Source organism: Gallinula chloropus (assembly GCF_964237585.1).
Source record: "Gallinula chloropus genome assembly, chromosome: 20".
Taxonomy (NCBI): Eukaryota; Metazoa; Chordata; class Aves; order Gruiformes; family Rallidae; genus Gallinula; species Gallinula chloropus.
The window spans coordinates 7,257,591-7,270,840 of NC_140105.1; the positions used below are offsets into that span (position 1 = coordinate 7,257,591).

Consider the following 13,250-nt stretch of genomic DNA (forward strand, 5'->3'; position numbering starts at 1 on the left):
GAAAATACTGATCTTTGGAGTTGTACTGACAAATGAGAACGTGTCTGCTGGCGGTGAGCTGTAGGGACTGATAGTTGTATGTCACAAGGATGATAATCATGTATGTCATTTAAGGAGCCACAGTAGAAATACAGTTAGAAAAGTAATTAAGAAGAGTTTTATATGCCAGTGTAAATCTAAAGTAATACATGCATACTCTACTGCTTACAACTGTAAAGTAGCAATGTGTGTTCTGTATACCTTCAGGAGATGTACCACCTCTAACTTTCACTCCTTCCCTCCCAAGTTCCCCATGGAGGGCAGGCACTGAGCACCCCATGTCACTGATGCGCCGCACAACTTACTGTCTCAAGGACTGAAGGGTGATCACACAGAGAGCTGTGGGTTCTGAAGGCTGTCTTGCATTTTCCTGTCATGTGTCTTACCTATACTGCGTTTGCAGAGTCATAAGGTTCTCTGCATTGGCCTGTGTCATCCTCTCAGCGTGCTCTGGTTCCCTCACCTGAAGGAGGATGTTCTTTGATATGTTCCTGGTGCACACTGGCACATCATGATGAAATGTGGTCTCTGATCTGAGGCAGGAGTTGATAAATGATTAATGATACACTGATAGCTCATTAGAATGTGGCAGGTCATTTCTCAAGGGAAAAAAAAAAAAAGGCCTGGACTTTATATGTAGGGATTATCTGCACCAACTAAATTTCTTCACTCCTGGGAGCAGTTCCTCCTAAAAGGTAAATCTTGCTCCCTTCATGCTTTGGGCAGAGTGATCTGAATTCATCTGCATGTATGAAGAGAAGGGAAAGAGCAGTAAGAGAGGCCAAGAAAAGGGATAGACAATCTTTTGAACCTGCTTCCTAGCCCAGCTAACAGCCTGTCTGAGAAAATCAAATGACTTTTGTTTTCTGGGGTTGTGTTTTTGACTTTGTTTCTTCTTTATTTCAGGTTATCTGTGACTTGAAGAACCAAATCCACAAGCTGAAGGAAGAGCTCATTCAGGTGACCACTCAGCGGAAGCAGCAGCTGCTGGAGCTGAGCCATCAGTGGGAAGAGGAGAAGCAGAGGGCGGCTCGAGACCGTGAGACGGTCATGAATAAGGTGAGAGTGGGTGCAGAAAAAGTGACATTAGACCTGAAAAAGGTACGTGAGGTGGAAATGGAGCAGGCGATGGGTGAGGTAAGGGGTTGGGGTAGGGATGCTTCTGGTGGCCTGGGAAAAAAGGGGAGCAGTCACCTCAAAAGGCAGATAAACAAAGAGAAAAACTGTTTTAGGGGTCACTTCAGTTGAAAAAATGGACTTATGCTGTAGATCTGACATTGGATGTCACAGCCACAGCACGAGGATGGAAAACTTTGTGGTTCTGTGATGAAAGGTGGTGGGTGCTGGGGCTGTTTGAGAGCAGTGCTGGGGCAGCACCTTCCAGCTGCGACAGGCGTCGGATGGGGACGACCGTGAAGTGCTCCAGAGCTGGCTGGACTTGAAAAGTCTGATGATTTCAAAGGCAAAGCCAGCCAAGGACTAAGCTAATCGCTTTTCCTTTGCTGGAAGAGATGGAGTAGAAAGGGCGGTTCTGTCTATCTGAGCTTTTTCTCCCTTAAAAAGAGGGAAAGTTCTTAAGGAGGAAAAAGTTCAGGCTAAAACTGCAAGGAAATTGGGTCTAGTGGCTAATGATGCCTGGTCTACTTTCTCCTGTGTGCATGGGGTGAGCAAGTACTTTGTGAAAGGCTTGAAAATAGAAATTAATATTTCAGATAAATCAAAGCTTCCCTCCCCATTCTGTTCAGTGGGGTCACTGACTGCACACCAGCGCTCGCTGAGCATCCCCTTGTACTCCCCTTGTACCAGGGTCTCGAATTCAAGTATTTCCCCACATCAGAGATGATTTGAGCTAAAACATGTGAGTTTTATTTCAAAGGCTAAACTAAAAAAAGGTACTTTAATATTTCTGGTAGAACTCTGTGTATATGTAAGCAGATAGTTGTTGAAGTATCTTTTCTGCGTGTTAATGTAATCTCAGTGATGTACAGTGGCACAAATGAACAGTCTGTGTAGCCTGTTTGAGGGGCCTTTGTGCAAATGACATTTCATTTACCTGCGTCAGGTTCTTGGGCTGTAATTTTAAACAGCATTCGGAGGATTATGTTGGAAATCAGCCAGCCTGAAGCCATTAAAATGGCTGTGATCAACAATTCAGAATCTTTTCTGAATGTAAGGAAAGCTCTGCTTGGCATAATTATTTAAAGCCAAGGTCACAGAAAGTATTTAAACCTTTGAAATGCATCATTAAAGGATTAATTTTAACTCAGGAAGACATTGTCATTTTTGCTTAAAAATGGAATTTGAATCTCAATTCTTTTCTTTCTTTGATCTTTTTTTACATGTGTAGTATAGCAAAAGAAAAGTTAACTTCTTTACATCCTCAAATTAAAGTTACAAATAATCCTTCATAGGGCAATATCTTTAATAGTCTTGAATTGTCATTTCTGTCAGAAATACTACTTTTTAAATTTGTTGCATTTTTTCCATTTAAAAAAAATCGCTACTTTTAAGCTATATTAACTGCTATTGAAATTTTTATTTAACCTACTTCCCTATTTTTACCTCTAATCAAAAGAGCACATGTTGAGTTAAGAGATGGGGGGAGAGTATCTTTGTTGGAAAGTCTTTCACAGTGATGTGAAAATACCTTGTGTTACCTTCAAGTATCCCTTTACCATTCTTCTTCTTTCTGTCTTCCAAATGTAGAACTGTGGAATTTGGCCACAAAGTCCAAAAGTCAAAGTAGCTTAGAGGGCAAACTCAATTTAAAGCTCAGAAGTTACCATTTCAGCTAACTTAGCTCAGATCTTGATCCTATTAAATTCTACAGAACTTTGATGAAGCAGATTTTATCCAAGGAGGAAAAATAAAAGCATCTTATTTGCAGTATGAGTCTTGAAATTTGTTCTTAAAAGTCTGCGGTTTTTTCAATTATTTTTCTAGCAAATCTTGTTACCTTGAAATTTAGGACAATACAGGAGAAAACTCTGTGTTCTAAGTTTATTCTTTTTTATTTGCCAATTCTGTAAAGCTTGCTGCAGAATCCAAGGGGAAGTTGAATTCACTGTTTTGGCTTGGAACATATGACTGTCCAGATTTTCTGAAGGTCAGTCTGTTCCCAAGTGAAGGATCTCATCCCTCTGTGGTCTGTTCTGTGAGCGATACTGGTTTCTGCTGGGATTGCTTTGTGTGATCGTGGATGGTTGTTCACATGAACCTGATGAAATATGAAAGAAATGGCTAAAACTTGAGTGAGAAGAAAAACTGAAGTAAAAACAGGTAAAGGAGAGACAGGATTTGTATGGTTCTGTTCTCCCCATAGCTCTGTGGCAGTGGGGGTGGGAAGAAGGGACCGTAGGGGGAAGAGGTAGAGAAACAATTTTCATTGCAAGAGCACTGGACATCCAAATATTTGTTCATATTTGTAGAGAGCTTTTCAATATTTAGGGACACACAATTTAATTTACTGAGGTCTCTTTTTCTGTCACTTAAAACCTCAGTTTAAAGATAACACATTGGTTCTTGTCATATTTTGCCTGATTTGTTTTTTTAGGGATTGTGGTGGGCAGTGCCAGAAAGCTGCTCAGCAAACGTGGTACAGTCATGTTTTTGAACCTGTTTCTAAAAGCAAATATCTCTTGACAGTTATTGCATCTCCCAATCAGTAGGGAATGATAAGTGGGGGAAATATTTAACAGGATGCCAAATGGCACAGCGAAACCTCACTATAGGAAAGATAAACACGACACCTGTTGTTGTGGAAATCATAATAAAGGGAAAGCCTGTAATTTTCCAGTGACCTTCTCTGTTGCAGGTATTATTTGCAATTAAACAACACTTTTTTTACAAAGGGAGTTGTAGCTGACCTGAGCATACACATTATGAGTAGTGTTGAATCCGCTGTGGCCCAGTTGGCCACCTCTGAGTCTTCTGCATGATGAGTTCCCCCTGAGCTTCAGGACAGTTGGAGAAGGCTCTACCTGAATGGGAAAACTTCTGTGGGCAAGGTCCTTACACCAGCCTTGCATGTAGAGACAGGGCTGGGGTGACAGAGGAGCAGCTCAGCTGAGGTAGCTGCTCTTCCTGGGGCATGCGCCCATCACCCGGAATCCCCTTACTGCTCACCTTTTAAGACAAAGCGTGGTAGTTATATTAGAACATAAAGCCACCTTGTTGGGTAAGGGTAACAAATGTTGATGTCCTTAAGGTCAGATAAGCCATGCTGGACATGAATCAGACCAAAATTCAACATGATAGCACAGAGAATTTGAAACAGTACTTATTGTGTTCTTGGGGCTTCAGTACTGTCATAATATCTGTTATCTGTCTCTAACATAAAAATGACTTGAGAATATCTCCAAATTATTTCTTGTCTATTAGTTAAGGAATCTTAAATATGGTTTCAGAAGAACCCTTGTATATTCAATCAGGGTGATTTTGATTTACTTGTAAAGTACAGATGTAATTTGCTGGCGTTTCCCTCTCCGCAGTGATTACAGCATTTCTTGATGTGATGGTCATTTTCTTTTTTCATTTCCAGTCACACCTCATTCTGATGAAATGAAACATGAGCAGTTTAAGAACCAGACATATTAAGAGAATACCTAACGCTAGTTGGGCTCTGCTAATGACTCATTTCAGGAGGGAGACAGGTGGTTATAGGTTGCATCAGCAGCACTTGAGGCAGGAACGCTACCCAGCCAGGTGTAACGGACAGTACAAAGCTTATGAGCATTTTCAGGTTTGCCAGAAATTACCAAAAGCAAGAGACAAACTGCATTTCTAAGTGCGTGCAGATGTGAAGCTTGGCTAACACAACTGTTTGTAACATTCATCTGTGGTATTTTCTTGGCAGAGAAAATGGACATTCAGAAAGCATGACCCGAGCAGATCAGTAGACATGCTAACAATGCTCAAAGGAAGCAACCTTGGAACTGAAAATATCTCATAAAAAAGCTCTCTTTGAGCGGTGCACATGAGCGAGTGGGAGAAAAAGGGGTTGGTTTATTTCCTCTCTAAATAATTTTCAACATTTAGCTTTTTATTGACTTCTTTTTTATATTCGAATAGATGTTTTGACTCATCCTGTTAAATCTTTATGCGGGTTCCAGGAACATCTAATTCTTTTTCAGTGCTGCTTTTCTTGTGGAGAAGTAATTTAAATTTTTGTGTATTGACTGTACCGAACACACATGATATTTGATTACAGGATGAAGCTGCAGTCAAACCCCCCCTAACCCCCCAAAATTCAAAAGTAGAGTGAAACACTTTAGTTCCTGGACTGCAGTTCTTCTGAGTTCACTACAGTTGTGACATGGTCCACTCATGGCCAGAGCCATGCAAATTGTACTTGTAGGTTTTATAACATAGTAGTGAGTTGCATGCTGAGATTTCTGTTGTTTTAGATGAAATTTGACCTTTCCAATGGTTTCTAGTCCATACCTGTTACAGTCACTCCACCTATGTCTGGTGGGGTGTCCACAGGAAGGTCAAATGTCTGGGGAATTCAAAATTAAGGACCACTTCCCTAATTAAGAATAACTATTCTAAGTATAATAGAAAAGAATATTATCTCACATATTAAGGAGTTACTCCAAGAGATACACTACTAGGAGTTTCCCCTTAGTAAAGTCAAAGAATAAGCATTGCATGCTTTCTGTTGGCTTATGTTGTTGAATAATGTCTCTAGCTCTTGTTCTTCTCTGCCAACTCTACATTTCTTTAACTACCAAGACCAGTTCCAGTTTTGTTTCTAAGGCCTTCTGGGAACTGGACCTTCTCTACAGCCGTTCTGTGGTTCCTGCTTAGACTTAGCCTAATGGAGTCTGTGATGTGAGTGACATGGATAGTTTCCTTTATGTGAGCATCCAGAGGAACTATTTTCATGGTCATTGCAACGATACCCTGGTTATTTACATGGGGGCAAATAGGTCACCCATAAAAATGTGGACACATTCTTCCCGACTATAATGATATCATTAAGTTGGTATCTAATTATAATTTAGATGTATGTTTTTCTCCTTGCTGAATGCATTCAGGTTGTCCACCAGTTGTTGTATATGCACCGTTTTTTAGACTAAAGTTTTTAAATGCTTGTTTGACTGTGTTATATGGATGCTTTTCCTTGGGCCTGGCTATGAATAATCTAAAGAGCTTCTCATTCTTACCAAGAAGGGTTGGATATTTCCTGAGTCTCTTCATTTTTTTCATAATAATCCAAGAACTGTTGGCTATGATATGACTTCTCTCTTCCAGAGTAGTAATATTTTTGTTGGTTTTGTGTTGTAGAGTGTGTGCATCTACTTACATTTGGTTTGTGAGCATTTCTCATGCAGTGTTAGTGATTCACCAACGAATATTATTTAAAATTAGCATAGTGCTCTGGCTTTCTTGGAGAAAATCTGCCAAAAGCCTAGAAGGTTAAGAAGAAAGAAATGCATTTTTTAAAATTTAAGAAAAGAGAACAGATTTGTATAACAAGGTTAGTGTATGTTAGCAGAAGTGCAGGATGTTTAACCTGTCTTTATAGTATCTTTACAGCAACTCTTGCAATAAAATTTTGCTCACAGATGAAGGGAGAAAAGCAATTTCCACTATAGTGTGTCCCCTTTTGCACCAGCCCCTCTGATTCCTCCGAAGAAAAAGAAAGATGATAGTGGACCAGGAACATAGTCACAGGAATTGCATCATCCCTTTGGGGAGCCATTTGGAAGAGTCTTCAATCAACGGAGCCAAACATGAAGATGAATATGGTAGAATAATCTCAGGGATATTTCACTCAAACGAGACCAAACAGAATTTATGTATCTCTCTACTGGACATCTTTCAAAGTAACAGTCTCAGTTACTCACAGGGTTACTCTGCTTCTGCCTCCTTAGAAACAAACCAAACCAAACCCAACCCCACAAAAATCCTCCCCCAAAAGCACCATGGGAAACCAGCAAGATTTCTGCCCATCACTTGTGTGTATGACCTGGTACCAGAGGTAACCAAAAGCAGTCAGTGTAACTGTCTCTGTGGGGAAAAAGGATGCGCCCCTGAGTGTTAGGCTTCCTCGTTAACATCTTCATCAGTGCTTGGGGAGGCGATCGAGCGGCGTGTCATTTACATTCACAAATAACACCGTAGGGTTAAAAATTAAAATGACTGCTGCAATCCTGTTAAATAATGAGAACCAGACAAGAAGCAGCATAATTGAGCTAAATGATAAATTATGACAAAATACAGAATTAAAAAGATAGCTTTCACCAGGGCAAGGACTGATATAATTAAAATTAGAGCTCTCTCATGTGGCCTGTCTTTCAACACGCTCTATTCGCTCCCCATCGTATCAGTTATAGTTGGTTAGTTGTTTGAGAAGTTCGCTTGGGTTGTTTTAGCCACCTGGTATTAATCTAAGGTATCTATCTAAGAAGTATTCACAGGTGGGGTTTTGTCTTCTCTGTCTCTTATTTCTTTTCAAGTTTGTGTCTGAACACCACTTCTAGTTCTGCCTCACTGGAGTACGCTCTGCTTTTTCTCAGTCCTTTAACTTTCAGGTTATATATCCATAAGATCAAAATTCACAAAATCATGAAGATGGTGGATAAGGTGAACCCTGAATTGTTATTTACCGCCCAAGAACTTGGGTGTAGTTGCTGGAAACTAATAAGAGATTAATTTAAAGCTGGTGAAAGAAGCTTCTTGAATTGATTTCTGGGGAGGTGTGGAGGCAGATAGCATCAGCTGGCTCAAAAATGGATTAAACAATTTTATGAGCAGCATCTTTATAACCACTCACTAATAGGAGTAAGGAGGGATTTAACTGCTCCCTTTCACGATTTGAGAATATGAGGGGTATGAACTGGAGAAGGAGCACAGGTTTCTGGTATCTTTGCAAGCAGCATCCCCTGTATCTCTGGAGAGGACATTGCTCACGATGGCCCATGAGCCTGACTCTGGAGGACACAGCTGATGGCTTTAGTACAACTGATGTTTCGGTCTTCGCTTCCCCCGGTTACGAAGTGCAAGAGGCTTTTCCAGTGGCAGAATGGCTGCTCTACTTATCTTTTCAATAGTTTCCTGAGCCTTTCTTTGCCCTCCAAACAGTCCGTAACACACCAGCCTTACTTGACAATACAGATTTGCTTATTATTTTAACGTTACTCAATATTTTTAAACCCCAATTGAATCATTAACTCGTTCTCTCCTTTTTGTTCACAATACCATGTGCCCTGGAGAAGGATGATTGCATGTAGGCACAGTTTTCTCTAATTTACCAATTTTACTTATCTTTACATCCCAGGGTACGTTATAACATCAGGAAAAACACTGGATATTCTCCAGGACGGTAGCTGATTGTAATGTGAGATTACTTTTTTTTAACAACTTGGCCAATTAGTTGTTAAATTCTTTCAGAATTATTGAATGAAGAGCAGCTGGTCTGGGTGCCTGGGCAGAGCTGGGAGGACAGGTCCTGCAGCCACTCTCCTGCTTACAGCATCCCAATACCTGCAGCCATCACTGCAGATATCACTGCAGCTCAGTCATGGGTTTGTTTCTGCAAACAACGTTTACTGGTGTTTGCTCCCTGGAGTTAGTTAATACTAAGTGGAAATTTCTCCTGCATCCCATGCCCTGAGCTCCACATCCTTGCTTTCTGTGAAAATTTCTGGGCTGATGCATCCTTTACATAAAGACTTTGCTGAGTCCCCCAAACCTGAGAGTCAGCAGAAGCTGCCCCATGGAATGTGCCCATTGCATCCCTGCTTAGGTCAGTATTTGGATATTAAATTTTCACTACAGATTTGTTTTAGAAAAAAATGCACAGTTATCAAGACTGAGCTAGTATAGAACATCTTATTGCATGTTTAAATTCTGGCACAATTTGAAGGCACTGTTTACACTAATTTGCTCTCTCTTCATATCTTTATAATAGCAAAAAGCTGCAGGTGGCTTTTTTTTTCCCCCTTTTTGGAGGGGAAGGAGTGTTTGGAAAATAGGGAAGGGGTAAAACCGATGTTATTAGTCCTTCAGAGTCTTTAATGTGAAGAAACAAAAGTGTTCCAAAGCGACTTGCTTATAGCTGCAGAACATGTCATGGAGCAAAACCCACCTTCATTAAATGGGTGAGAAAGAATTCTAATTGTTTTGAAGTTCTTATGATCAGTCTGCATATGCTTCATTGTAATGTGATACTAAAGTGCCTCAATTATGATTTGTGTATTTTGGTGCCAGAAGGTTTTTTTTCTTATGCTAAATTATTAAGTTCTGTCAGCTGCTGGGCTGTCATATAGAGATACAGTAAATCACATTATATTTTGTCATGGATTACACAGAGCAATAAATTTGGGAACAGAGATCAAAGTAGTTTCACAATCACATCTGAGTGTAGGAGGGGTGTTTAACTTGTAGAAAATCTGATTTAGGTGAAACTGTTGCAGTTCTTGTGTGAATTTGAGATGAATTTTGGTGTTTGCTTGGAAATGAAAGGTACAAATCCCCAAAAGAGTTCTCCTGTGTTCAGTTCAGAGGAGGAAATTCTGACCTACAGCTGCGAGACGGAGAACGGATAAATAATTAAACATAGGGACTGTTTGGAGTCTTGCAATGGCTTATTTATATTTTTAATTGCTTTCATGATTGAGCAATATATTCCATTCTCTTTAATTGGGGCTTTGCTGGACTGGTGTGTAGTTAGTCATCGGTACAGCAATGCTCTCTGGCTCCGTGAAGCTGCCGTTCTTTTGGAGGGAGCTTTGTTGTATTTCAAACTACAAAAAGTAATCCGGAATAATCTTGCTAAGGAGCACTGATTGCTTCAGATCATAGATTTGTTAGGGGATTGTGTCGTACTTTGAATGTTTGTCTTTCCAACTGTAGGAGCTTAACTTTTGTTGGGTTCAGATCTAATGATGTAACTTACTGAGTTATCTTAGTAATCCCAACTCTGTCCTTTCGTTTCTGGGTTTCCTTCTATTTAAGAAAAAATGTTCTATCTCAAAATGAGACATACATTCCCCCAGTCATTGTCTTCTTAACACTTGCTTTGTTATTGTCACAAAATTCAACTTAAACCAGCAATGGGGAATCTAAAAAATAAACCCCACATTTGTGACTCTTTAGAGTCCGTTCAGGAGCCTCATGGTCTCTCCTGGGCAAAAATCAAGGTGTGTAAACTTAGCTGATGTGTAATAATAAAGTGCACAGGGTCTTGGAGACTTCTGAAAGACTCGTGTAGCGTAAAGCTCATCCTAAGTACCCTTTAGCTGAGTCAGATTGTGGATCAGTGTTACATCTTGGTGCCATTGCCTTCTATTTGTAGAGGAAACATTAGCTTTGACTTACATCTTCAAAGCTGCTCAGCAGCCTGTCCCTCCAGGACTTTACTGGGTGTCAGCTGCTTGGGTACCAAAACCATCTGGGACCAAGTGATACGAACTATTGGTTAAAGCTCTTTGTGTGAGTGGGAGGGGGACGCAGTGCATGTGAGCCAGTGAGGTGCCCGGTGTTTCTGATGAATAAAGGCAGCTTGTAAAAGCTCCAGTAATTCCCCTTGGGAACATGTTTTATTTGTTAAGGATCGGAAAAAGAAAATGCCAGCACTTAAAAGTCTTAAAGCCACTTTAAATAATCATCTTAATTTAGTTGGACGGAACAGAAGAAACCCAGGAAATATTAAAAATCATGATCCAGGGATGTATTTGTGCTGTACCAGGTTTAGGCACGTAGCTGAGGGAAAACAAGGCTTCACTGCCCTAAAGTGGGGAGTGCTGCAGTCTCAAATCTTCACCAGGTTTGCTCAGTTCATCTTATTTGAATGTTGAGCAAAAGAAGGAGTCACGCTGTCATGTAAAACCACCTGCTCCCAAACTGTCTTGGCAAAATGTCACACTGCATCTTCAGATTAAACTCACTCGCTGCCTGTCCTGTTAAAAGCCTGATGCACGTACAGTACATCTTGTAGGGAGTTTATTTAAGGTAGGGAACAATTTCATGTGGCAAACCTGGACTGTTAATCTAGATTTAAAACCTTGTGCTATATGCAAGGCCTGTAAGTTGGGCCAGATCATGCAGTTGGCTTTAAATAAGGTGTCTGGCTCCTGCAATATAGAATTAAGTATTGGAGAAGCTGGGAGATACTTAATCCATTTAAATGAAGCTAGTACTCGTGTAAGGATGGTATCACTTTGGGGTTGGACACTACGTGGTTGGAGTCTCATAAAAGAATTTTGAGAAGAGTGAACTGGCTGTATTCAATGTCTCTACATAATTTCAGAATTAGTAGAAGTACATTGTTGGTTTAAACAAAAGGACTGGAAACCAGAGTTGTCCTAAGGCACAAACTTGCACGAGCAGTTTTTTGGTAGGGCCCCCGTTACGCACAGAACTGCAACGTGCTGCAGAAAGGGAGAGTGGCAGATTCATCTGCCTTCATTCTTGGGTTTTTCCAAATGAAAAAAGCTTAGCACATGAATGAGAGGGGGTTGTGGGTTTTTTTTTTTCCTAAAGATGTATGTTTAAAGAAAAAAAAAAAAAAAGATTTATAGACCTACAAAAGTGGAATGTAAAATAGAATATTAATAGGATTTGTGGGTATGACAGATTGGGATTTCTGTCATTCATTGTCAAACCCCCTGAAGTCATTTGGTATTTGACTAATTATTCTGTTAACATCATTTTGGGTATTGAACTATTTTTAATGGTCTTTTGGGTGGCTCAAATTACATATTTGAACTGGTATGCTATTTTCAGTGCTACATAGAGATTCGGCTTTCCATTGAACTGATTGGTGGGGAAAGAGTAGAAAGAGTAGTGGCATAGGAATCACCCACTGTTGGTATTAGAGGCACACGAGCGAAATACACATTTGAGGCTTTGAGGTCAAAGTGAATTTTTTATGTACAATCAGATGAACTTAAAAGGTGATCTGCTAATCTCTGAAGTTTGAACAGATAATGTACAGAAGGTTTTAACATACCTAATAACAAAAATTGCTACAGTTAGCCACTCTGAAGGTCATTTTCTTTTGACATCTGTCAAATTACACAATCTTGAATTTTGGTACAAAGCATGATGCTGTCAAACTTAACTAGAAATATTCCAGAATGCGGAGTGGTGTGTTGTTTTTTAAGGTAAATGGACCCCATTTACATTAGTTCTTTGATGTTAAATTCTTTGCTGCACATCAGAGAACAGTTGCTTCTTCCCTGGAGCAAGTTTGCTTTCTTCTCTTTCCCCACCCTTTGATTTTTTCCTTCTTTTTTTTTCCCTTTTTTTTTCTTTTCTTTTTTTAGTTTGCTTACACTTTTATCTAACTAATTATGGATGTTCAGCTTATGTATGGCCATCATTTAGCTAGTTGCAGGCATTTTGAAAAATGATTATGCACAGATTTCTGAAATCTGCTTGAATATGTGTGTGTGTATACAACCCTCTGGTTTATCAGAGTTATGCTGGGGGGGATGGGTTCTTGTTTATGTTTCCAGGAGATTGAAATCATCTTGAAACACTCCTGAGTCAGTCACAAAACTAATTCCTATATAGAGGAACAGGATTTCACTCTGCAGCCTTAACTCTTACAGATCTATCTGTATTTGGGCTGAAATCTAACCTTCCATCTGAAAATCCCCATCCCAAACCTGGAGGGTATGCACAGATTTTGTAGCCATCCAAAAAATTCCTAACAGCTGCATTTTTGCTAAACTTTCAAGGTGTCTTAAACATCTTCATGGATGTTGATGGAGGATGAAGTTGTCCATGTGCCCACCAATCCCATAGTGCAGCTTGAGCCCCTGGCGATGCTGGAGGTGGCTGTACCGCTGAGCAGACCCCGGGCTGGTTAGGGCATATGCATTCTCTCGAGTGGGACTTGAGCAAAAAGTCCCTTGTAACATCAAATCCCAGACTGGTTTGGGTGGGATGGGACCTCAAAGCCCACCCAGTGCTACAACTGCCACAAGCAGGGACACCCTCCACTAGCCCAGGGTGCCTCATCCAACCTGACCTTGATCTGGCTTTACCTTATACCTTTAAAATAACATATAAAACCTTAGTAATTAAGGTAAGACATGTCATGCTTTTGCAGTGCAGCCCCATCGAAGATCCATTGCTCTTCTTCTTAGTGGCGCTGTCCTGTTTGATGAAAGGGAAAGAAAGAAAACCAGGCTGTGTTAGAATAGCATCCATTAATTTGGGTACCACAGATGTAGTGCTAATATTGGTTTTGATAT

General features: G+C 40.2%; 1 protein-coding gene across 1 annotated transcript in view; it reads left to right on the top strand.

Annotated features, from left to right (window-relative positions):
• The window catches only part of CEP112 (centrosomal protein 112), a gene marked incomplete at both ends in the record, with an annotated part of 154,418 nt that overhangs the window by 96,278 nt on the left and 44,890 nt on the right, over window positions 1-13,250 (top strand). The window contains one exon of the mRNA XM_084273526.1: window positions 946-1,176. Within this exon, the coding sequence (XP_084129652.1) occupies window positions 946-1,176 (231 nt within the window). The remainder of the gene's footprint in view (window positions 1-945; window positions 1,177-13,250) is intronic.